Source organism: Genypterus blacodes, unplaced genomic scaffold, assembly GCF_046128005.1.
Source record: "Genypterus blacodes isolate CSIRO-AG114 ecotype Tasmania unplaced genomic scaffold, CSIRO-AGI_Gbla_v1 ptg000032l_1, whole genome shotgun sequence".
In the NCBI taxonomy this organism is placed as follows: domain Eukaryota; kingdom Metazoa; phylum Chordata; class Actinopteri; order Ophidiiformes; family Ophidiidae; genus Genypterus; species Genypterus blacodes.
The window spans coordinates 763,864-789,675 of record NW_027466845.1 but is presented as its reverse complement, the minus strand read 5'-3'; the positions used below and the strand labels follow the sequence as shown (position 1 = coordinate 789,675).

The 25,812-nt window shown below is 48.1% G+C and overlaps 3 protein-coding genes across 4 annotated transcripts; 2 read left to right on the top strand and 1 right to left on the bottom strand.

Annotated features, from left to right (window-relative positions):
* Positions 1 to 9,228: 9,228 nt before the first annotated feature.
* On the bottom strand, positions 9,229 to 14,936 carry rwdd2b (RWD domain containing 2B). Its single transcript, XM_076145883.1, has 5 exons — positions 14,894 to 14,936; positions 14,083 to 14,792; positions 13,926 to 13,993; positions 11,033 to 11,386; positions 9,229 to 10,946 (listed from the first exon to the last, which is right to left on the bottom strand). Exons 2-5 carry the CDS (start codon positions 14,293 to 14,295, stop codon positions 10,694 to 10,696), a joined length of 888 nt encoding a protein of 295 aa, XP_076001998.1. The 5' UTR covers positions 14,296 to 14,792; positions 14,894 to 14,936; the 3' UTR covers positions 9,229 to 10,693.
* Positions 14,937 to 14,979: 43 nt separating this feature from the next.
* Positions 14,980 to 20,511, top strand: usp16 (ubiquitin specific peptidase 16). The gene is made up of 18 exons (XM_076145880.1): positions 14,980 to 15,190; positions 15,315 to 15,381; positions 15,460 to 15,656; positions 15,752 to 15,855; positions 15,951 to 16,063; positions 16,146 to 16,420; positions 16,542 to 16,637; positions 16,726 to 16,856; positions 16,961 to 17,048; positions 17,627 to 17,708; positions 17,814 to 17,905; positions 17,993 to 18,046; positions 18,130 to 18,300; positions 18,379 to 19,024; positions 19,131 to 19,225; positions 19,316 to 19,402; positions 19,496 to 19,643; positions 19,727 to 20,511. The coding sequence occupies exons 2-18, from the start codon at positions 15,321 to 15,323 to the stop codon at positions 19,846 to 19,848; spliced, it is 2,562 nt and encodes an 853-aa protein (XP_076001995.1). The 5' UTR covers positions 14,980 to 15,190; positions 15,315 to 15,320; the 3' UTR covers positions 19,849 to 20,511.
* Positions 20,512 to 20,571: 60 nt separating this feature from the next.
* On the top strand, positions 20,572 to 24,710 carry LOC142995006 (transcription regulator protein BACH1-like). 2 transcript variants are annotated; one of them, XM_076145881.1, is made up of 5 exons: positions 20,572 to 20,653; positions 21,851 to 22,108; positions 22,251 to 23,408; positions 23,495 to 23,701; positions 24,139 to 24,710. In XM_076145881.1, exons 2-5 carry the CDS (start codon positions 21,869 to 21,871, stop codon positions 24,514 to 24,516), a joined length of 1,983 nt encoding a protein of 660 aa, XP_076001996.1. In that variant the 5' UTR covers positions 20,572 to 20,653; positions 21,851 to 21,868; the 3' UTR covers positions 24,517 to 24,710. The 2 variants fall into 2 exon arrangements, with proteins under 2 accessions (XP_076001996.1, XP_076001997.1); XM_076145882.1 differs by having other exon boundaries at positions 20,579 to 20,681.
* Positions 24,711 to 25,812: the final 1,102 nt, after the last annotated feature.

Below are 25,812 nucleotides of genomic sequence, written 5' to 3'. Positions count from 1 at the left end.
AACGCCTGGCAGAAAATAGTCCATAAAGAATCCATCATAATTTAGTAATTGGATATCGAGAGGGGAAACAGTCGTGTGCAATCGTAAATAGCGGGTTGGAAAATGGATTTTCTCTTTACCCTTGAAATGTGAGAGCCGTACCCTGGGCGATGTGGCAGCGTGGCAGCGTGACCTCTGAGGCGGGGCCCTGGAAGTACAACCCGGGCTGAAAGGAGCTGAGCCTCAGTGTATCCTGTAGGCAGGGTCCATATCACCCCTGCAGCTCACCAGAGGCTCTTATCACGGCAGAACAGAGGTCTCCAACTAAACACTCCAGGGGCAAAACCCCTATCTGGAAAAACAGTATTACATTTGAACATATTACCAACACAGCACAGCTCCACTGGGTGCAACGTTACACATGTTCATTCTTCAGCTAATTCCATTTGCAGCTGGAAGAAAAATCAGCCCCGCACGATTACACACTTAAATAGGTTGTGGTACGTTTGCTTTGCTCCGACTCTTATAAAAGGAAAGTTGCAGCAAAGTAAAGTTTCCAGCTGAGCCTGACTGTCAACACCGCTCTTTCTTTCCGTCTCTTTTTTTCTCTACATCCCACAGTTCCCCTGTAGATTAGTGACAGAGCCACGACAAGACCAGGAGAGAAAAACGCCTCCAAGCCTGACTCAGAAAGCGGCCCTTCCTCTGGATTAACGGCGCCATATTTTATGAGGAAATAACAGTAATTCCACTTGTTTTCACTATCCGAGCATGTAAATTGCCTTCTGTAATTCACTGGCCATTTACAGAGAAAGTAAAAAAGGGATAAGGACGGATTTTGAAGTAGGTTTGGCCAAGTACAGTACACTGTTCCCCTGGAGATGAGTGTCAGGGAGAGGTGATGAGGTAATCCTCCTCCCCGTCCTGCATATCGGCCCCATCTACCCAAGAAAGTGCTTTAATTATTATTGTGTCATCATTCATATCGTCTGCCAGGCAAATATTTTGGATGAGTTTCATTCTAATCCGCAGCTCTGTGCCCAAACGTGATGAAGAGGAGGAGGAGGAGGAGATGAAACTCACAACTTTTCAATATCCTCCTTTTTCATTTTCAGAACTTGGAGTGGTGAGTCTGTTATCGTCACCCTCAGAAGCCCGGGGTGGCATTGTTTGTGTAAATGGTTTTGTCTTTGAGTGACAGCTCATTCTAATAGAGGATTGGGAGGAATAAGTGCATGTTTACCTCACGGCTGCCACCTGAGAGAGAAGACGAGAGGCATTGCAGAGGAGAATCGGAGCATCTGTTCGCATGGATTTGTTCAAATGTGTACAGATAAAAGCTGCCAGGCACGTCTTCGCATTTAGACCTTTAAAGCCGGCAGAGGCGGAGCTCAGCCCGGGCCCCGCCGTCGCCCTTCTGACTTATAGCCGCAGCGTTCACGCCTCATCTGTAATCGCTGCTGAATCAGAGGGAAGGACGGTACTATCTTGAGATGTGTTTAGTCTAATCATATTTGATGAGATTAAACAGATCACTCACATTTCCACTTGTGACAGGGCCGAGTGGAATTTAGACGGGAGTCAAATGGTGTGGAACAAAGAACATGAGCTTGTGTTTCCCCCCTGGATGCATCACTGTGCCATTAGGCCAGATGAATGTGTCTAGTCAGATACGACTCCCTTGTTTGCTGCATGAGGGGCTTTCACTTTGTGCGGCGGCGGTGGCGGTGGCGAATCAGGCCACATGCAGGCCCGTGGATGGATGAGAGGGAAACACGGCTCGCCACTGTATCTGAAGCTCATTCATCCACGCGGCCTCACACTCTCTCTGCGGCGCGGCGCAGCTTTAAATAACTTGCCCTGGGATCGTCTGTCTACCATGTGATTTATTCCATCTCGTATTTTTAGATCTAATTAAAACAATCTGTGTTGGGATGAATTTGTGACTCACATGTGCCGGAGAGAGAGAGGGAGAGAGAGAGGAAGGGTACAGTAAGGGAAGCCTCAGCCCGGAAAGTCTTCAGGGGGGCGGGGGGGGAATCATGGCACCTGTGACATAAGCAAGGGAAAAAAATAAACATGTGCCATCTGTTTAGATTTGAGCACTGGAGGTTCTTCCAAGAACTCACAGGAGACTTAATTAAAGTTTGAATATTAGTTACAAGGAGGCTGATGCTCCTCCACTAAAGCGACAGCGAGCAGGAATCCTTAGTTTGATAAGAGAGAAACTCAACCTTAGAGAGATTTAAGAGCTTTGAACTCAAACTGTAGCCGTTTCATCTGCTTTGTATTTAATTCCCCTTTATTCCCTCATTCCTGATACTTATGCACATTTAATGTACACGCAAGGAATGATGATGTTGAATGCAGAGGGAGAGAAGAAATGGCGGTTGTTAAAGGCTAATGAGGCGCCTCGTTAGCCGATAACAAGCGAGCGTTTTTGACAAAGAAGATGAGCTGCCGGCTTATGTTCTTCCTCAAAATCGCATTACTGTTGGATTGTTGTCTAAATTAAACATTCAGCGCTCTCCTGGTTAAACCGAGCCGGGGGTGCGTCTCCCTACAGCAACGTGAACCAAACTAGGGTTTCTAGGTTGCAGTTGGAGGTTTCTGTGAGCTTTCTGAGGTCCACAAGCGTAAAAACAAAGCCGCACCTGTAGAGTGGTTTGGTTGGACTTGGGTGTAGACGGTGAAGCATCCATTATTCAAACCCACCAGATTGCATCACTGAAGGAACAAGAAAGAGATTGGGAGTGTTAGGTAAATATACATTTGTTAAAAAATACATAAACAGCCTGAAGTCTTTAGTGCGTTTGTTTACAGTGAGTCAACAATTACAACATTTGACCGTTACAACATTCTGTCTCATCTCCAATGCAAACAGAAGTCATCCCTGTGTAAACAAGGAGCCGAGGAGGTTCTGCTGTTCTGCATGACGACATGTCAGCGTGAACACTAAGAGTGATTCTCCTCGACCTTGAGCAGCAGCTGAGGGTCGAGGAGACGGGAAGTATGCCAGGAGCAGGATGGCAGAACACGGGGACATTTAAAGTTTAGAGTATCCTGGACACAATCACAAAAACCCACAAGCAATCTGTGGAGAAGGAGCAGAGCAGCCTCAGCCTCAAAAATGTTAAATAGACTAAAATCCTTCAAGTGGTAATTATTCAAAAGAAACAGAAAGCACATACCTCATCCAAGGCCGAGTTGTCCTGCAATTACAAGTACGTCCCTCAATGAACAAATTCAACGGATGGTTGTCTAAGCAATCATGCAACCTCACTACTTATGGTAAAAGAATACACACCACAGATTCATTCACAGGACGCAGCAGCACATTCTGAAGAATAAGCCACGCCCACTCAGCTTTGGCAGCACACTATTTTGTGAGAATTGACCCAAAAATGTAGGAGGTAAAATGTTGCCGAGGAAGCAGTGAGAATGAATAGAAGACACACACATGTACACACACACACAATATTCTCTTCACACAAATAACACATTTCCCCTTCTTCACAAAGCAAACATCTTCTACAGTGACTCCATCTCAACCAACGACCTTCACACACATGAGCCCTCATGACGCCAAACTCCATGACGCTTTAGAGGAGCAGGACCCAAACTCAACAATGCAAAGGCTCAATTAGAGACCCGAAAACCATCTGCGGCTCAGAGCACAGCACACAGACAGGCTGACAGATAGGCAGACAGACTCTGCACCACACTCAGTCATTTCAAACCTCATAACAAAATTGAAAATCCAAACTTTTATTTAGTTGTTGTAAATAACCTTTTGCGACCCGCTACCTTCACGGCACACCAAGGGGCCGCGGGCCACACTTTGGAAAACTCTGCGTACAGACGCATCGTCCAGTCGAAATAAATCACTTCGTATTTGTCTGGTTTGTCATCAAATTAATTAATTAAATAAATATTTCACATAAATAACACATAATAAGCAGACAGAGCATTTAATGAAGTGCATTTATAAACACACAAGTTTCCTTCAAACTTTTGCAAACACACTGCGCAGGTGCGTCAATGAATTAGCATCCAGCCCTTTATCTCGTTACACACACACAAATGTTCTTACAAACTCTTTCTCTGAGCAACTTTTGCAACAATATCATCAAGTTCATGTTCATCTTTTAAACATTAAAGGCACATTCACTGACCTGTGATGATGAACAGAAGACACACACACACACACCGAGCAGGTGTTGGCAGGACGCTTGACTTCTTCTCCTCCTCAATGTGCTGTTGCCTATTCCACACCGCTCGAGCATCAATGCGCCATCTAGCGGCCTGGGTTAGAAACAGCAGTACCTACGAAATTACATGCATGAAAATAATTGAAAGAATACGAATAAGAATATAACGCGGGGTGCCTGTTTTCTTCTTCTAGTGCTGTAATTACACCAATTATACCTCTCCCACCCATTTACATTGACTTACTTACTTTTGACGTCTGTTAATTTGAAAGTGTGACAGGCCACCGGCTACTAATGAGGGAAACATTGGCCGTGTCTGCTGGAGAATAACGTCTGTCAGGTTCTGTATCGGGAAGCAATGACAGGTAATAACAGGCAAGGCTTTTATAAAGTCATATTAAGGAAGAACGAGAAAGAAAGTCCTGCTGTTACTTTCTTTTCTTTACTTTTACTATACCAAGGTTTTGAAATACCAAAGTGTTGCCCGATCGTATCTCTATTGTCTACCGATCAATCCAAATCTATGGTTTTGTGTGCGTGGAGCCCCCAGCAGAGTCTGAGCTCATACCAAAGGACGTCTGGTCTGTTGCTGCTCAGAATAGAGGGGACGGACCTGCGGGACCAGGCAGAGTTTGAATGCTTCCAGAGCGGCGCGGCAGTCGTTCTTATGATGCCAGTCAGTGTGATGGTGAGCCTGGGGGATTTCTCCAGACAGACAGCTCAGTAAGACAACTGATTAAATGGTGGTGAGAAGAGGGAAAATGTTTAATTCAGCCATATTTAGTATTCATGGGACGGACGGCCATACAAGAGTTCACCTTGAGGGGTCATCAGGAAGGGAAGGTCTGGAATCCCAAAGAGCTGCCAGGCCAAGTTTCCACACACTTCTTGGTAACAGCGCTGATTGTGTTTTTAATTGCTTTGATTATCTAGTTTACTTTGGCAGAATTGAAAATGGTAATGCAACACATAACAAATTAACCGACTGATGCGCTGCGAAAACCAGTTCTGTTTGGGATCGGGTGACATCGTGATGGATTCACTCGCGAGAAACCAACGTGCGACTTCAAGCGGCGGATACAAATAAATACATTCATCACACATTCCTCTCTTCGCTCCATCCGTATGACTTTACTCACTTCGATACGCACGTGAGCGTGTTTGAGTAAGAATGATAAGGTAAAGGATGTATATGTGTTATGCTATAGCTGCACTTTACTCACTCATTACTATGGATGAAGCTCAGAGGAGGACCGCTGGGCCTTGACATCGACAGGAGTCAGGATCATCTCATCAGGACGTCTCCAGGGAAGTGACCACGGGGGCCGACCCAGAAGAGACCGGCGTGATTATTGATCCCACCTGGCCTGGGTGAGGGAAATCTGGACTACTTTGTTTAGCAGGCCGCCTCTGAGACCTGGAGACTGATAAGCTGTAGAAAATGGACAGACGGACGGATGGAGTGAGATACAGTGTTTCAGTGAGGCGTTCAGGAGCTTCACTGTGCCATTGTGTCATAGTTTGTAAAAGCGTAAAGCTGATCACTCAAAATAAGTTAGTATTGATTTGCGGTGACCTTTTCCTCTGAGGCACTTTGGCTGACATGACACATTTATTCTGGACCATCACCTTTGTCCTATGATGGAACATTTCCATCCTGAAGGGAGTGCTCTCTCTCTCTCTCTCTCTCTCTCTCTCTCTCTCTCTCTCTCTCTCTCTCTCTCTCTCACCTTATGAAGATACTTTCTGTTTTGCTTTTCTCCTTTAATTTCTTCCCCATCTGTACATCATCACACTGGAAATAGAGCGGCGTGATTAAATAAGGCAAAGCCGTCGCTCTGCCTCTCCCTACGAGCAGGAAGGCTTCCCGAGTGTATTATGCAAAAGGTTTCCCACAAACCCCTCTGTATTCCTCTGTTTGCCGCTTCACCTCGTTCAAAACAACACCATTCATATTAGCTTAGCTTCCTGAGCGAGCGCCAGCTGTACACGCTCCATGAAACCCCTGTGTTCAAGTCCCTCCCCATGATGCTCCAAACTAATTTAATTCTATGCATCAGCAGTTCAATAAACCTACAGAATTGGGTTATTGTCTGAAATGATGGAGAGAAGAGAAAAAGAAAATATTCCAGTTAATCATGTGAGAATGAAGTTTAATGTAAAAATGATTTTCACGTCGACTCGCCGCCCAAATGGGCCCAGAGAGCGACGGATAGCAGAGCGATCCTGCAGTCGCTTGCCAAGTTATTTACTCTGCATCAACACCAGATCCTGTTTACTGTGCGTCGTCTTCAAAGCTATGCCTCATTGTTACAGAGGGGGGGAGATGGAGGGAGGCCAAGTCGGCAAGTAACAGGAAAAGGTTAAGAAAGAAACAGCAGAGTGGAAACTTTTGAAGTGGAGGCGATAATATGCCTCCCATACAGGCTGCATCTATAGCTGCCAGGGCTTTAAAGGGATTATGTTTCACGCAGGAAGGGAGATCCAATAAATGTATGCCTGCATATCGCACCATAAACGCCTGCTTATTAATTCAAGGCTACATGTTTTCATCAATAGCTCTCCCATCAAACACGGTGTATGAATTCATCTGTGGGAAGTCGATACGGCGGGCGGGCCGCCGGGGGGGCGGGCGAGGGAGGGAGGGAGCTTCACCATGAGCTGTGAAATTTGAGAAATGTTGTCAGTAAACAGAATCTCCACCGATCAGCACCAGAAGCCGTTTCTTTCTCACAAAGAGCCAAGATGCTAAACGTTCCCAGAGTGATGAGTGAGTCTGAATGAATGAGCCTCCACATAATCTGCCTTTTGTTCTATTAAGAAGATTTTGTTGCGTTTTGTTGAAATGACTGCAGCAGACAAAGGGATTCAAACCCACAACCTCCTTGTTGTGACATGAAAGTGCTTCCCTAAAGAGAAGAAAGGACATTTAAATAATAATATAGGACTTTATCTGTCAGAAATACATGTATAGTTTTTCAAAAAAATTTCCAGACCAAATTGCATTTATTGATAATCTAGGGTCAAAATTGGATCAGAATTTTTAAAGAAATCCTGCCAATCAATCAAACAAACACCACGTCCTCACCAACCATCATAAAGACTTCACCACACTCCAGCTCCCTTATTTGGTTTAAGGTACATTAAAACAATAAACACACCAGGAATCACAGCAGAGAAGTAAACATTCCCATTTCCCCCTCCGTCCCCACCTGTGCCACCTTGTCTCTGCAGCTTTGTGATAATGATGTCGGATGTCGCCGAGGCTCTTGATCAGCAGAGACACAAGAGCGCCCCAGAGATTGTGAGCAGGACCTTGATCTGCTGAGCCAACACGTTGTCATGGAGCCTGAACCCGCAGAGCGCCCGGGCAGGATAATCATCATAAGTGGCCTCCGTCTCAGTTGGGCCTGATTAGTTGGGGCGAAATGTCCAAATGACCAATGTGGCGTCTGTCATAATTGGTTGTGAGGTGTGACCAAGGGGGCCGTTTGCCCAGAGTTAACAAGGTGGTGGAGGCTCAGGTAAATGGTTATTGTCCTTCAATTCCTCCCATCCCTGTAAATCTGTGTTTGGAAAGGGCAGACAGGGTGCTGGTGATTTATTTATAACGACGAGCAGAGCGAGGATAGGACATCTACACGCTTAGAGGCGTCGGCAATAACAGGGGAATATTGCTTAAACGCTCCACCTCTGATCTGTTATTGACCATCAGGTTTGACGACGCCATGTTAATGACCTGCACACATGCGGGGGGGATCTATAGCTGGTGGGCAGGTCAATAACACACACAGCACACACACAGCACACACACAGCTCCGGTCCCCACGTTCCGCACATAATCAGAGGTCAAAGTGTTTGTAGATCAGCGTGGCGGGCGCCCGGTTGTTTGGACGGAGGGAGCAGGTGGCAGTGACGGAGGTGTTTGACCGTTTCCTCGCTCGGCTATTTTTAGTCACAGCTCAAGGCCCAAATTCATTGTGGCTTAAGTGAGAATGGCAGCCGGGCTGAGGCGGGCGCTGCTCATCAGGTTACTTATAGACAAAGATGGAAAGGAGCAGACATTCCAAGCATGCAACAACGAGGAGGAGGAGAAGAAGAAGAAGCAGAAAGTCTTAAAAGAGCCACAAGCCAAACTTTTCTCTACATATTTGGCAGGGAGTCCATATCCAGTAGGTGTGGAAGGTTGTAGCTTAGTGTTCTTTATGTCTACAGCTGAAGAGGCCGATTACTCAACAGACAGAATGAAAAAGAAAATCAATAGTATGAAGTATGTTGAAATGTCTCTGTGTGTGTGGAATGAAATGAAATGAAAGGTGTGGTAGAAAACCAATTCTGTCTTTATTGGAAAAGTCTCTACAAGTGACTGTTTACACAACCGGGCAATTTAGACTTATTGATCATGGCTACTTCCTGGTTCAGCCGGACTCCGCCCTGATTTCTTCCTTTCCCTCCCTCACTTTTAGGATTATTACCTTGGAATCAGATGTTGACTCCCCGATCTGCACCTCGACATCAGAACTCTGCCTTGACTCAAGCACTACAAATCTACAAAACTCACACACAATAGCTGGAATGCTGTTTAGATATTTATAACACTGAATAATTGAGAAGTGATTCTGTTCTAAAGGTCACTGCTGCAAGGTTAAAATGCAAAGTAAAGAACAGATATTAAAGTTAGAGATGTTGGACACAGAGGTTGTTGCGCATCTCGACTTCTGGTGAGGCAAATTTAGAGTCAATATAATAAAAAGAGTGCAGCGAACCCACAACATGCTGAGTGAGGAGCAAACAGCTGAAGCTTCTAAGGCAGTAAGAAGATGATCATGGTTCAAATCAACCAATGGGTCCAATACAACAATCCTTTACTCTCTAAATGATCAACTGTTCATGTCTACAACCAATACATCTGCAGATACATGTTAATCCTGCACAATGCTGAATCAAATCAAACATTTAAAGCAGCAGTACACCAGTATGAAATAATCATTGGAGAAAATCCCGTATTCACACATATTTATTCAGATTTATTCACAGATTCTGTACCCGGCTGTTGTATCATCTTGTCTTTGGATACATTATGTATCAAAGTTACAAACCCCAGATATAACATAAGGTGCTTCTGTTTCACACAACTTTAATTATATAACGCTGCCATCTGCTGGACAAGGCAGAGCAGACAAATCTGCAATTCACTTCATTACAAATCCTGCAAATCCTGAAGATAAAGAACTTTTAATTCAGCATTTCCTTTCCATGTAATCCTCTGGTGGTCACATCCAGAGGTGATCCTGGTGTCTGATGGGAAAATATGCAGTTGGTTTGCATTTGTTGACTGATTCTGGCCGAACTTCCTTGGTGTTCAAACTGTTTAGAAGCATATTATTACATTTCCAAAGCATTAAAGTATAAATATTGCTCAGCTGCAGCCGGTCTTCCTGTTTTCAGTTTGAATTATGTTGCAGAAACATGGCTCAATGTATGGTTTTGGTATCTGGAGCGATAATATCAGCTGATGTAAGATACAGCATGTGGATATAAACTCATTTTCAGCCACATAGTTGATGTAACCACTTTTAAACTAAAGCTTGGATTCATTGTCCGAGCTTCCACTCTGGGATGAGAGAGACGGTGGAGCTGAGAGCCGCACGCTTTAATCGCCCGGCTGTAATCCACGATTATGCAGAATTAATCATTCAAAAAATAAATTGGAGAGCAAATTTCCATGCGTGCGTTATCTTTTATTCAAAAGATGAAAATCAATACATTTCATAAACAGATGCATATTTTGACAATGTCCAATTATGAATGTGGTCTCAGGCATGAAGATCCTGCCTCCATTCCAGAGTGGAGCCGTTTCAGCAGAGAGACAGCCCCTGGGGGAGCGAGCTGGGACACCTGCAAGTCTCACTCACTGAGACCGTGCTCCAATCAACAGCTTGGAAAAGAGACGTTTACACACACACATGCACGTCAACAATTAATCTTAAGTGTGCAAATCCTGCTGCTCGATGTGAAACGTTATGTGTGATTTTTAATCCTGCTGAGGTCTCAGGTGGACCACACACACACACACACACACACACACACACACACACACACACACACACACACACACACACACACACACACACACACACACACACACACACACACACACACACACACACACACACACACACACAGGCTTGTTTACTTCAGTGTATCAGCTCCTTCATTGAAGCTTGCATGAACACTGAATTCTGCAGAGTTGCAACATTTAAAATGGTAATGAATGCATTTTCATTAAACCATTAATTCTCACATCGTTCTGTTTATTTTCAGAAAGAGTCGTTTCTACAACAAGGCGCTGGACAAATCCTGAACTTAGTCATAAAAAAGTACAAGTTTTGACTTTTTAAAAATATGAAACTCCTAAATGAAAGAATCCTTTGCCATCTAAACAGATCACACCTGATCACACTGAGGGCAAACCTGCATCAGATCCTCTCTGCTTCTATCTTTTACCTCCCTTCCACTCCAAAATACATCTGAAAGACGTCACAGCAGCCTTTCTCACTTAAGAACTGGTACAGCTGCCCCAGGTCCATGTGGTTCCCTCTGGTCCCATGGGGGTCAAACATGGCCTCCTCAAAGCCTGTGAACTTACGCAGGGAGTCCACACTTCCTACAGGACCGCCGTCCTCACCCGGGGCGTCCAGGGCCACGTCCTCCCTGTGTCGAACCATGATCTTCTTCCAGGTCAGGACCTTCACTCTGCAGAGAAGGGGAAACGTTTAGAGAACGATTCAAACCTGCTTCTTGCTGTGACACTCTTCTGCTGAACAGAACATTGGAGGTACCTGGACCAGAACTCCTCACAGGCGCTCTGAGGTCCTTCCACGCAGACGATTCCCGGTTTTCCAGGCATGCTGAATCCAGACAGGCCCAGCTCCTTGGACCACTCCAAGATATGTTTCCTCTTGGTCTTGTTGTAGATGTGGTGACTGTAGATCCACAGGCGGCTGAACACTTCCTGCGGCTTGGGGCAGGGGGCCTCTTTTCTGGAGGAGCTCCTGTCGACGAAGAGGAGCAAGTTGTCCTTCACCCACTCCACGGCGGAGAGGACGCACGGCTCCTCGCGGCAGTTCTCCGTGAGGTAGGCGTTGAGGTCTGCGTGGAGCTGCGTCTGCTGGGCCCGGCTGAGATCCAAACACCTTCAGGAACCAAACACAGCGGGACGAGACTCAAAGACAACTCAAGGGAAAGTGGAGGAGACGGAAGATCAGAGCTGCTGGTAAAGAACGCCACCCTAATAACTTCACTCCTCGGTCCTAAATCAACGCTGGATGTTTCTGCGTCTCACTCCGGGCTCTATGGTTCCGTAGAGCGGTCTCATAGAGCGCACAGAGCTTCCTCTTATGTCCGTTCTGTGTATTCATCCATGCAGGCTTCTTACGGTTTGGCCTACAGCAGATCAATGGCACCGCTTGTTCTCTGCTGCCTGTTTGGGCCGTTTGAGGCTCAGGCTGCTGCGTAGTGCTGCAGGCTTTATGGAATCACTGCTGCTGCTGCTGCTGCCACAGACAGATGGGCCAAGTTAGGAATGTACGTGCTTGAGTTGTTGATGTGGTGTTTCTTCATACATATGGTAGATAGCAAAGTGTGTGGACATGTGTTTCTGCATGGATTTGTCGCTGCTGCCAGTGAGGGGGTGATGAGGAGGAGGATGAGGAGGAGGATGATGTCTCCATCCATGTCTGTCTGCTTCTTTGGTAGCAGGATCTGATTTTCATGAAACTTGGTGGACACACTGGGCCAGATCCTGGGAAGAACCTGTTCAAGTTTGGAGGTGATTGGGATCTGGAACCAAGAACGTCTCATTAGGAGTGATCTGGTCCAGTTAAGGTTCTGATCTGGTGTGTTTATAGACGGGGGTCTAGTAAAGGAGCAAACAGGGACAGAACCCAGCTGAGATAATGCTGACTCAGCGAGGTGGAGACACTTTGATGCATCTTTACTGGTCATTTAAATCCAGAAGTTTATATCTGTGATGTCAGATGGATCTTTATGCTTCAGACCAAGCATGCAGTCAGAACGCAATTTCATTCTCTAAAACTGAGTTATAACTAAGTTCATATTCAGAATGATGAAAAGTATGAAATGTACTTTTATTATATTCAAGAATGCCAGAGGACTCACAGTACTGCTGAGCCCCACACACACACACACACACACACACACACACACACACACACACACACACACACACACACACACACACACACACACACACACACACACACACACACACACACACACACACACACACACACACACACACACACACACACACACACACACACACACACACACTTCTCAGGGTCTTAGATAGTTTAAACTGCACATGGAGATAAGCGCTCTTTCTTGTGAGGTCATTGATTTGAAGCACTTGATCTATGAGCTGCATGTGTAAGCTGAGCACCGTGTGTCCAAATCAGATTAGATTGACTCATAAAAGGGTTTCAGTGTCTGTTCAAGTTTGCTGATGTCACAGATAACTAACGAAGAGACAGGTGGAAGACCTGAGCTCTCATTCCATCAGAAACCAAAGAGAGTGCATTGATTCCACAGACACAGTCACATATGATCACTCAATTTGAGGCTTTAAGGGTCTAGAAATACGTAAGGATCCACAACAACAAAGACCCAAAGTCAGGATCAAGCTTGAGCTCAGGTCCTCCTCCTGTTGTTGAGTTGGGTTGGGTTTGTTTTGTTAACGTAGTAGTGGGAGCACTGACATCATCACTGCAGCGCCTCAAAGTTGTTGACATCATGAATGGAACCACCCCAGCTGCCTCCGTAATGACATCATGAATGAACTCCATAGTGGTTGATGACGTCACAGCCGACACACACACACCCTACTTTTAGAGCACGCTGGAGTTCTCTAAAAGTCGAGTCACGTTTATTTCTAAAGGCCTAAATATCAATGCACAATGTCTCAAAGGACGCTGCAGGCCCAGAACAGCAGGCAGCGCTTCCCCCCGCAGCCCAGAGCTCTGTGGGAAGACAAGGACAAGCTCCCCAAAAGCTTCATGTTTAAGGAGAAGGAGGAAACCCTGGGAGACGCATTTCAAAGAGAGATTCCCTCTGCTCGAGCGGCCAGGTGTGCAATAGGAGCCGCAGGCGGGAAAACATGCAACAATACGGCAAAACAGACAATCGTGCAGCAAAGCGACAAACAAGCGCCGCTTCTTACTCCCAAAGAGAAACCGCTGACATCATGCCGGAGGAGCGACCGCCTCTGTCAGCAGACGGCAATGAAACGCACCAGAGAGTGCCTCGAGCAAAACAGCCTCCAGAAAAGTCAGGTAACCATTACATCATGTACAACACTGGGCTGGGGTCAGGGGTCAGGGGGGGAGGGGGAGGGCTGGGGTGATGGGCAATGAGCGTCACTTTACCTTTGTGTCAGGTGCTAGTTTCCTGCCAGGCTGTAGCCATTAACAAAGGTCAGGGGTCAAGAGGATGATCATACTGGACTGCACAAACTAACATGACTTGACTAATGACTTTGGTATAACATGATCAACAATGACACATGTATGACACAGCTGATCTATTAGGGTGACCACATACTTTTGGCCACGTGCTGTATGTGTTTATGTGACACATCATCCTCAGATAAACAGTTATTAGAGCAGATATGAGTTATTGGAGCAGATATGAGTTATAAGAGCTGCTCACACTCACCGGACTGTGATCTCTGGCAGCACACTCGGGTATTCTGACGGATACGTGCAGGACAAAGTCACCTCCACCTGTGCAGCAACGAGAGACAACGAGACTTAATGACTGTCCGACACTGACATTGCGCAATCCCCGTGACACGCTGACACAGACTTGTTACCTGGGTTACCGTCGCAGGTTCCAGCCTCTGCTTGATGACGAAGTGAGGTCTGCATGCAGGAGGCGAATCGGACGGAGAACAGGTCTCCACAAAGTGCCTGAGCTCGGCAGCGGCCAGCTGATCCGTTAACTCGAACTCGTCCCGGGTGGGAAACATGCTGGACAGCAGCTCCAACTCGGCGAGCTGCGACTCGGCCCACTCGAAATAAGACATGATGCTGGCGACACGCAGGACACGGAGCTCATCCTCACCACTGTCCTCAAATCACTACATTACCGAGCTTTCCGGTGCCGTTTTGCAGACAGTTTGCGTCCACGTTTGCGGATAGATGTTACAGTTTAATTAGTTACCACGTTATCTGGTGACTTTTGCTCGCAGGCGTCACGTGGTAGCCGGTGACGGAAGTGTCAACCTCAAAAGTCCGAACGAGTGTTTGTAATGAAATATAATGTAATGAAAGAAAAGGGAATTCACAAACAGTTGACGTTTTGCGGTTTAATGCACTCAAATGTCAACATTGCCATTCTAATCTGATTGGTTTGCGTGAATTCGTTAATCAGCGTGACTGATTGTACCATTATCTTACGATGTAATAAAATAAAACTGATTTTAAAACGGACTGAAGTCACCAATTAACGTGGTCACTATTTACTACAGTACACCAGCTAACATGACGTGTTACCATCCTGGCCGGACTCGAAAAGTCGTTTCTGCTGACAAAAAAAATGCGGAATATCAGCGTGTTTACATTATTCAGATATATAGAGCGTTTAAGGTGTCATTTAGTTTACAAATAATAATCATAACACACCAAGGCTGTAGTAGCACAAACAAAGCTCGCGTTTCAGTCGTTTCCACCCGGACTGTTTTGGGCAGCACACCGGAAGTGCCCGTCCTGGCAGAGTGGCACCGTCACATTTGGTTCCTCCCGGTCTCCAGCAGCGGAGTCACACATGCAGTTGCTCTGACGCGACTTTATCTATGTAGATTGGTTCTTTGTCACTTTATCGACAGTAAAATACTAAACGTCATGTCCGGTCAAGAGATCTGAGCTACTTACACCTGCAGAAAGTGTAACCTTTGAGGATTTGAGGCTCCATCTGACAGAGTGAGTTGATGGACGTGGCGTTTCAGTCTTATAACGATGATTTATGAAACAGCGGATAAATTGATGTTGATGTTTTACAAAGCTTAGCTTTGATAACTGATGCACACACATCTCACATGTTTAGGTGAACATGGGGAAGAAGAGAGGAAAGGACAGGAGCATCAGAGAGGAAGATGACATAGACCTGACAGGTAAGTAAGAATCACTACAGCCATATCATAACAGTGCTGACTGTGCCTCATCACGTCTGTCTGTCTGTCTCGTCTCAGGTCCGTCCTGTAGACACATTAAAAAGGCAGTCGATCCAGGTTTCCTAAAGAAACTGTCTGCGTCTCCTGATTGGTCGAGCTGCCAGGACTGCAAGACGGAAGAACACAAAGAGAACAACAGCCCCAACGTGCCGCAGGACTGTGAGGAGGAGAAGGAACCCCCTGCTCTGTGGATGTGCCTGAAATGTGGCCACAGAGTGAGTCTGAGTCTGAGCTGACGTGCGGGCGGCTGCTTCACTCGTCACATCATCATCATCATCATCATCATCATCACTCTCACTGTGTCTCTCAGGGCTGCGGACGCAACTCGGAGAACCAGCATGCCATCAGACACTATGAGGTCCCTCGGTCAGAGCCGCACTGCCTGGTGGTCAGCATGGACAGCTGGAATGTGTGGTGAGCATCTTACACACTCGCACACAGGCACACACACATATTCAACTCTGATTGCGGAATTCCTGCATCTCTTCTCTGCATGTCCACCCTGGCAGGTGTTACATCTGTGACGATGACGTTCAGTACTCCAGCACGGGGCAGCTGGCCCAGCTGGTCACCAGCCTGAAGAAGCAAAGCGCCTCAGAGCCCGTGAAGAAGCCGCAGAGACGTAGGTACCAGGGCGAACACACAGGGAGAGGATCTGTGGGTCCTTCACTTCACTTTAAGGTGTTTTGCCTGTTTATTTTAAGGGGCGAAAGAGGAAGAGAGTTCATCGAAAGACGGGCAGCAGCCTGAGCCGGCGGAGGCAGCAGCGCCGGAAATAACGACGTCGGAGCAGAGCAAGGACAAGGAGAACAAGGAGCATAAGGAGAACAAGGAGAACAAGGACCAGCAGAAGAAAGGCGGCAAGAAGGAGAGCGTTCTGAAATCCAAAAGCTCGGGCGCCAGCGAGGGCGGCAGTGTGGTTTCAGTGAAGGGCCTCAGCAACCTGGGGAACACCTGCTTCTTCAACGCCGTCATTCAGGTGAGGGCCGCCACCTTCTGATGGCAGTGATGTCTTACCTGCAGTCTGCTTGTATCGTTCATTGATCTCCCGCCTCCTCCTTCTTCTTCTTCTTCTTCTTCTTCTTCTTCTTCTTCTTCAGAACCTCTCTCAAACGCAGCTCCTACGACAGACGCTCAACACCGTCACAGAAGAGAGGACGAGTCTGGACATAAAGCCGGGGACGTCCACAGATCTGGTGCGTCCTCGTCGTTCTTTCACCATAAATCTAGGACATCTTTCCCTTATTGCTTGTTATTGAAATGAAGTTTGATTGATGTGTTCAGGAGCCGATCGTAGTCCAGTTAGAGCATCCTGGATCCCTGACTCTGTCCATGTGTCATCTACTCAACGAGATCCTGGGGGCCAAGAAGGGCGTGGTCAACCCCAGGGAGCTCTTCACGCAAGTCTGTAAAAAGTGAGCCAGTCGCCGCGTCGATGGAGTCGCAGCTCTGAGCGCCCCGGCGAGTGTCACAGCGTGTGTTTGTGTGTTTATACATCGTCTCCTCTTCCTCTCTGCAGGGCCGCAAGGTTCAAGGGCTTCCAGCAGCAAGACAGCCAGGAGCTCCTCCGCTACCTGCTGGATGGGATGAGAGCAGAGGAGATCAAGGTACGTCTCTCTCTCTCTCTCTCTCTCTCTCTTCTCTCCTTTCCTAAACAAGGCAGAGAATAAAGTTGTGCATGTGTATCCAAATTTGTTATCTGTGACATTGCAGGTGAAAAGAAAGGCTGCAGGTGTGTAGAGATGATGATGATGATGGAGGATTTGAAATGGGATGCAGTCAGAAGTCTTATTTCCATTGTTGCTCTGTGTGATTTTGCACACTTAGCTTGCTCATTTCAGGCTCATTGGCCCTCAGTCTCCTGGAGTCTGAGCCGGCTCATAAATGTGGAGCTTGTTTATGCGTGAAATGCAAAGAATTGCTCCTAAATAGCTTTTTACACGCCGGCCTTCCATTTAATTACCTCTGAGATTTGTCTCTCCCCCGGCGCTCCTCTGATGGCTCGGCTGATTCTCACAGAGGAGAGCTTCTTATGAGAGAGCAATCACAGAGCAAAGAGAGGGAAATTACAGAGAACGCCGCCGCCGCCGCATTGTGTATCTGCTACATCGCCTCTAATGCTTCATCAAAATGTTATTCTCATCGTTTACATTTCAAGCATTAAAATTGCGTTTTGCCCCCCTAGAGAGTGAACGCAGGCATACTGGACGCTCTGAAACGCTCTGGGAGAAGCGGCAATGCAGAAGAGACGAAAACATTAATTAAAGGTGAGTAACAGCATCATTGTTAATGTGGAGAGGAAGTTACTTTTACTTATCGCCGTTTGTTTGAGATGAAATGCGGCAAATCTGACAGCAAAGTTTTGTTTTCAGAGTACGAGAAGAACGGAGCGCCCAGGAACTTTGTGGACCACGTGTTTGGCGGCGAGATGACGAGCACCGTAATGTGTCAGCTGTGTAAAACGGTACGTGACGGGGCAGGAGCGTGGAGGAAACATGGAGGTGATGTCATGTCAGCTTTGTGGTTAACGAGTCATGATTTGCCGTTGCAGGTGTCTGTGGTCACTGAGATGTTCCTGGATCTGTCCCTGCCGGTGTCTGACGAGGTGACGATGAGCTCACAGGCTGTAGTTTGAGATGAACCTTCCAGCTACTGAATGAATGGAATAACGGTGATGTTGTCTTTCAGGCGTACAGGAAGAAGCCCCAGAAGAAAGCGTTTCAGAAGAGCAGCGATCCGAGCCAGGAAGGCAGGAACAGCCCGGCTCTGACCAACGGAGGCGAGGACGTCGCTCCCAGCGGGACGGGAAGCAAGTACCAGCAGAAGAAAGCCAAGAAGCAGGCCAAGAAGCAAGCAAAGGTACTGAGAATACCACAACTAGAGGTGTTGGATGGTTGTCCAGAATGAATGTAACCATCTGCTTGGTTTCCATGGCAGCATCAGAGGAGGCAGCAGAAGCTTGACGGCAGGGTCACCTTGGACAGTCTCACATCGGAGACGGATCCCGACGCAGAAGACGGGCAGCAGGGAGGAGAAGCTGCTGAGAACGGGAAAGAACCTCAAGAAGAACCTTCATCCAGCCAGAGCAACCCTGAAGGTGCGTCTGAGCAGGACGGAGACACGGCCCACACGGCCAAGGAAGAGGAGGAGGAGGAGGAGGACGAAGAGGAGGAGGAGGAAGATTCAGTGATGGACTGCGACTCGCCAGCCTGCAACCGCTTCACCGCCTTATCAGAGGAGCGGCAGGCAAAGGACGGCGAGGTGGAGGACGAGGAAATGACGCACGAAATAGAGAAGATATCCCTGAACGACGCCTGCCTCGACGATTCTGACGCTACGGAAGAAGTCACGGTGAGCGAGAGCCAACCGCCGCCGCCGCCGCCGCCGGAAGACAAAGAATACACGGTGGTCAACCAGGACCCCGAGCTGGCCTTCCACACGCTGGCTCCCAGGGCGGCGCCGGAGAAGCTGCAGTGCTCCGTGCAGTCCTGCCTGTTCCAGTTCACCGAGGTGGAGACGCTGACGCAGAACAACAGCCTGCAGTGCGTCACCTGCACCAGGCGACACCCGGACAGAGCGGCAGGTACCTGAGATTACAGACTGAAGGTGTTTGGTGAAGACATACATCCACTCAAAGACATGTTAGACACACAGATGCATCTTTACCTGTGATCTGTTTCCTCTCGTAGGAGCGAAGAAGAGCGTTTACACCGACGCCCTGAAGCAGATGCTGATCTCCTCGGCCCCCCCGGTGCTCACACTGCATCTGAAGAGATTTCAACAGGTGAGCCACTGGAGAATATGAGGAATGAAACCATTTAATAAATACAACAGCTGGTGATCAACCTAAACCCAACTGTTCCTCTTCCTCCAGAGTGGATACAGTATCTGTAAGGTGAACAGACACGTGCAGTTCCCTCTCATCCTGGATTTAGCCCCGTTCTGTGCTGCACAATGCAAGGTGAGATGATAAGATGTTTCTCTGTGGCTCCACCGCTGTCCTGCTGTGTGAAGCTGCGAGCCTGGACACTAACTGAAGGTTGTTTGTTGACAGAATGTGACGGAGGGAGAGTCTCAGGTGCTGTACAGCCTGTACGGCATCGTGGAGCACAGCGGCACCATGAGGTCGGGACATTACACGGCCTACGTGAAGGCACGACCTCACTGCCCTGCTGCCTCGTCTAACGGACTCAAAGCTGAAGGTACGTTCACTCACACAGGGGAACCAGTGGGACAATAGCTGCTAACATCTGGAGTATCCACCCTGTCCTCTTCTCTTCCTCAGGAGGCGCAGAGCCACCCAGAGGATCCTGGTTCCATATCAGCGACACCAGCGTTCAGCCTGTGCCAGAGAGCAAAGCTCAGAGTTCACAAGCTTACCTCCTCTTCTACGAAAGGATCCTTTGATGGCACCTCGCCACATCTCTCAGGAAATCCAGACAAACCAGCGCGTTGCTGCTTCAGCATCTGACCTCCAGCTGACCGACCTCGGGCCTGCAAGGCACCAAACCTACTTTGACATTATTATACTGAAATGACATATAGGAAGAGTTTTGTTCATTACAGAGGGAGAGAACCACATTCTGCATCATGACTTACATTTAGATACTGCAACATGTGCGACGGTTCACCCAGTTGGTGGTGAACCGATTTAATTTTTGGGTTGTTTGATTAAAATGCAGCACAAAGAGCCGAGTTTCAGTATTCAAGAGCACAACATGGCCAAATGTGTGTGGACGCTTGGAGCAGTAAGGGCACACAGGAGAGGGGGACATGTCCCTCTGGAGGACCTGTGGGGACGGCGACTGGACATGAAGCCTAATCCACAGACATCAGCTCCTCTTATATCACATCACCATCTACAAACACTTTCCACAGAGTCCATGGATCCACTCCAGACTCATAACACAACAGTACTGTGGTTGTAATGGCCGGGTGTCCACATACTTTTGGCCATGCAGTGTCTCTATAATCAGTGGGCAAAAGTCGGTATGAAACAATTTGTACTAAATATTTATATCTGTATTTTTAATAGATGCCGTGTAATGAAATAAATGCCTCCAAACTGAATGTGTCTCTGAGTGAGTTGTGTTGCGCATGCGCAGTGAGGGGGCCGAAGCTCTTCCTGCCTGCCCCGCTGTCACGTGACTCAGTGGGGCCAGGAGACCTTAGAGCGGCAGAGACCGATGGCGCTGTGATCAGCTGTGATCAGGTGTGTTCAGCGGACACACACACGGCAGGTTGGTGATCGATTCATGAAGTTTGTTCGGCTTTTGTCTCCTGAGTAGCGACATGTTAGCTGGGGCCAATGTAGCTGCAGCTACCCGCTAATCCGACGCTACTTTCCCCTTCATGCGACATTTCCTTTTGATTTTAGCATGAGGATGAATATGTCGACACACTCGCACAGTAACTGCAGTAACTTTTCCTTACCATATGTTTATTACGTGTGTGTGCGCGCGTGCAGGCCCGTTAGTTAACTTTGTAAACATGAGTCAGCATTTTGAAACTTGCTTTGTCCCGATTATATGAACATGTTATAACAGTGACTCGACTCAAAGATCAATCTGATCATATATGCACAATCAACACCTTCCTATTATAATCTTTACATATTTATAATCTTAATCAGACTTAACCAGGTGAAGCAGCAGCTGCTTCACATATAAATTACATCTCCAGTATCGTTTTCCTCCTCTTATTCTGCTCAGAGTTCCGCATTTATCTCTTTATTAACACCGAGTCGTGATGAGTGAAACGGGGAGGACATGACGTCACCTCAGGGCTTCACTAAGGCGTCAAAAGACCAAAATAGAAGCAGAAGTAAAGAAAAAACACCATCAACAACACAAACACTCAGCTGCTGAGCATCAGACAGCAGCACAGGTCAGGGGACAGGTGGGACAGAGGGGACAGAGAGGACAGAGGACATGCTGACCTGATCTCTACGCCCCCTCACCACCCCCACCCCTTCTCCTTTATTTTTCCATCATTGCACAATTGCACAGCACATATGATTGCTCAACATGTGTGTGAATTCCTCTATTTCAAACTTGTACTGCAACTGTTGCGCAAGAATTTCCCTCTGGATAAATAAAGTCTTATCTTATCTAAGTGTCCACACATAAGTGAACCAAATACTTACAATAACAGAACACTTCCCAAACGTTATACTTCTGTTGTTACTGTATCTTAATTGTTGATTGATGTTTTATTAGCCCATATTACTGATTTGGGATCTTATGGAGCAGTTAGTATTTACTGTGTGTGTGTAAGGATGTGAGTGTGATGACTGGTTTAGCAGCTGTGAGTGCAGGATGTTGACGTTGCTGAAGGCTGACTCTGCTCTTCCTCCCTCCTCCCTCCTCCCTCCTCTCTCCTCCTCCCTCCCTCCTCCCTCCTCCCTCAGGATGCGTCTGTAGGCACCATGTCCCTCCAGCCCCCCCGCAGGTCGGTGTTCACCTTCCAGTCTGCGGTGCACAGCGGCCACCTGCTCCAGCGTCTGAACGAGCAGAGGCAGCGGGACGTCCTGTGCGACGTGACGGTGGTGGCGGGACACGGGAGCTTCCGGGCCCATCGCTCCGTCCTGGCCTCCTGCAGCGAATACTTCCAGAGCAGGATCACAGACGCCACCAGACTCAGTCCCGTCATCACTCTACCTGATGAGGTCAGTGACCCTCAGCAGGAGGAGGAGGAGGAGCTTCACCTTCGACTGTCTGCACTCACAGGAACGTCTAAGACACAAACCAACGTTCCTCTCCTGGTCTATTGAAGTGTTTTGTTGTTTGCTCTGTCCCATTTCATTACAGGTGACCGCTGAGGGCTTTGAAGCTTTGCTCCAGTTTGCCTACACATCAAAGCTCCTCTTCACCAAAGAAAACATTCAGGCCATCCACAGCAGCGCAGACTTCCTGGGATTTCACAACTTGGAGTCAGCGTGCTTTGATTTCCTCGTTCCAAAGTATTCTGAGGGCAGAAGCCCAGTGAAGGAGGTCAGACGCGAAGCGTGTTGTCAGAACGGAGAGCCCGGTGCCAGCTCAGGCTCCGGCGTAGAGAGCAGCCCACCCAGACCACTTCAGTCTCACAGCCCAGCGGCCTCGGGCAGAGGCGTGCAGACAGAGTCACCGTCACCATGTTCGCCCAGCACACAGGGTCAGAGCCACAGCAGGGAGGAACACTTCTGTCTGGTGAACTGCGGCCCACAGATGGCCCCCTTATCTCTGGGGTTGGCAGCAAACGACGTGTGCCCCATGTTGTCTTTTCCAGACGCCAACAAAGCGGACGACTCCTCTCAGTACTGTGAAGGAGACCTTTTAGAGATAGGAGGTGTGTGCAATCAAAGCCATTTGAGCTTGGCAGGATGTGGCCTGCCCTGCGAGCTGTCGACCCCCAGGGGGCCGAGCGAGCCAGACCTCCTTCAGCCAGCGGGCAGAGAAGTAAATCAGACGGTGGAAACACTCGGGGCTGAAACCAGCTGTAACCCCGGTTCACGTCCACTCAACGCATCAGAGGCAGAAGATTGCGGTGAATTGTTGGAGCAAAATGATGGCAGCCTGGAGCAGAACATGGTGGCTGATCTCTCAGGCCCCACGCTGAGCGCTCTGAGCCAGGCAGAGGGGTTTGAAGAGAGGAGCAGAGAGGAGAGAGAGGTGGCCGAACATCTGGCCAAGGGGTTTTGGCCGGATCTGTGCCAATCTCAGGCTCAGCCGCTCCCCCCTCTGGAGTCCATGGACCAAAGCACTCGAGCAGCCGACTTCCATTGGCTGAAGCAGCTGGACCTGAGCTCCAGCGCCGGAGACTGTCCCTTCCTCAGGGACTTTGGAGGAAGTGAGGACCAGGTCCCGCTGACTGACAGCCTGTCCCAGTCAGAGAAGAGCCCCTACATGTCCTCCTCCGTCAACTCGGGGGAGGATTCAGACCTGGACACAGACGGCGACACGGAGGCCAACAAGAGAAGAGCAGCAGAGGTCGGTGGTGGCGTCTCGCTGATGTTTACAAGTCAAAGACATTTACCAAAAATGAATCCGCTCACTATAACGCCTGTGTGTTTCAGATCAAGCTCCCGTTTCCAGTGGAGCAGATCCTGGTGCTGAGCCGGAGCGCCTTCCAGCAGCTTCTGAGGCACCAGCAGCTCACACAAGAGCAGCTGGAGTTTGTGCACGACGTCCGCCGCCGAAGCAAAAACCGTGTCGCCGCTCAACGCTGCCGCAAGAGGAAGCTGGACAGCATTCAGCAGCTGGAGTGTGAGATCAGTGTGCTGGTAAGTTTCAACACGTTTGGTTTCATTTAAGCCCTCTGGGACCTTTAATGACCTCTAGTGGTGATCGTTAGGAACTGCAACAACACTGTCTTAGCTTATTACAGATGATGACTCAGAGAAGATCCCACCTGACATTACTTACGTTCTTTTGCTAGGAATTGTTGTTGTTATTTATGTATTCAGTCACTGTTTATGAGGTTTGCCAGCTCTTTTGATTCAGTGTTGATAGTAAGGATAGTTTGAGGCTCACTGGTGGAGTAAACTAGAGCAGGTAAGTACAGGAGCCTAGAAGCTCTACTGAATGAGTGAGTGAACATTTGCTGAGCTCTCCTGATGGACGTGCACGTTGCCTAGTAACACCCCGTCGTGAATCAAAGCCATGTGTGATGGAAACAAGCTGCGATTGTTTAACGATCCTGTCTGTCTGCGCTCCACAGAGGAACGAGAAGGAGCGTCTGCTGCACGAGAGAACCCAGCTGGAGCACAACCTGGAGGAGGCCCGGCAGAGTCTCTGCAGCGTGTGCAAGAGCGTCGGCGTGGAGTCGGGCTGCGCGCAGGACCACAACCTCATCCTGGCCAAGCTCTCCTCCCCGGACTTCGCTGCGTCCTGCACGGGCAAAGACCAGGACTCCCAGATGAGCGTGGACATGGTAAGTTGCTCCTCGGGCTGCAACCCGGGGAACTCGCAGACAGAGGGGACGAGCCCTGCGCAGAGCGGCCTGGCACAGAGCGGCCCCGTCCCTGCGTCCGACCTCAACGACTGCCAGGACATCACAGACGGAGGGGAGGAGCCCCGCACAGAGCCCCGAGCTTAGAGCTTAGAGCCTTCATCACTGCCTGCACACTGAACTCCTCCTGCAGGATGGGGGGGTCAGTGGTGTGCTTGACTACATACTGTACTTCCCTCTGTGGGATAGAGACACTTTACTCTCCTGTAGATTTCACTAAACAAAGGCCTGCCTGGTCCCGGTCTCATAACTGGGCTGTATTAACACGATTATGCATCTCACTGTACTAAAGGAACTCTGTATTCATTTTGTTTGAGGTGCAAACGGTTTTCAGGTATTGTCTTCAAAATCCCAGTATGCAAAACGGGAAGAACTTTCTTTGTATTGTTTTCTCAGGGAAAATCATGACATGTGTGTGTGTGATGACAGAGAACACAGGCGTCATTACAAACCCTTCATGTTGACTGTATTTGGTTGAGGGTTCTTTATGATCTTACTCCTCTGCTACCTTTGATAAATATGCACAGCACTAACACAACTTTCATCCCTGAATAGATGTAATTATCTATAGCCACTCTTTTTTAAAGCATTATTTGAATGTCAGACTGAATCACCGTCACATCTCCACAGAGGAGCGGTGTGTTTGATGCTTTATGTGCCTTATGGAAAGAATCCTGGAGATTTAAAGGCAAATCTTTGTATTTTCCTCTGGAGCGCGCACACACACACACACACGCACGCACGCACGCACGCACACACACACACACACGAGGGTTCAGGCCTGCCTGCATGTTGAACACTTTCTATGGAACGCTTTGATTGATTTCAAAATTAAATCGTCTTTTACTGCACCGTGGCTGATTGATGTCAGCCAGGAAGCAAGGAGCAGGAGGGGGATCAGTCGCCCCTCTGCTGGTGGATGTAGTACCTCAGCCTGGCCAGTAAGTGGAGCTGTAATTCTATCCACCGCTCCCATCCACACTGAGGCTGTAGTGACTGAATCATACTGTGGCTGTTTGAAATGCATAATATAGAAACTTCTACTCTGGAGGCTCAGTCTGATATAAAGAGTTCATACAAGTTGAAGGATTAACCTGTAAGTGTTTGGTGAGCGATTAGCCACAAGTATAAATGCTAATAAAGACAAACCTTTACAAATGAAGGCGTTGTGTTGATGATATCAGACCACAAACACAATGGAGGAGCACTTCAGTGATCAGTCAGACACACAAGAGAAGGCTCCAGTATGTTGTGGTGAATCTACAAACAACAACAGTGAGCCTGAAACAATCCAGCTGTGACTGAACTCAACTAGTCCAGTCGCTTTGAGGGCTGAGAACCTCCACAGCCTGTTCACACAATCCATCAATCAACCATCCATAG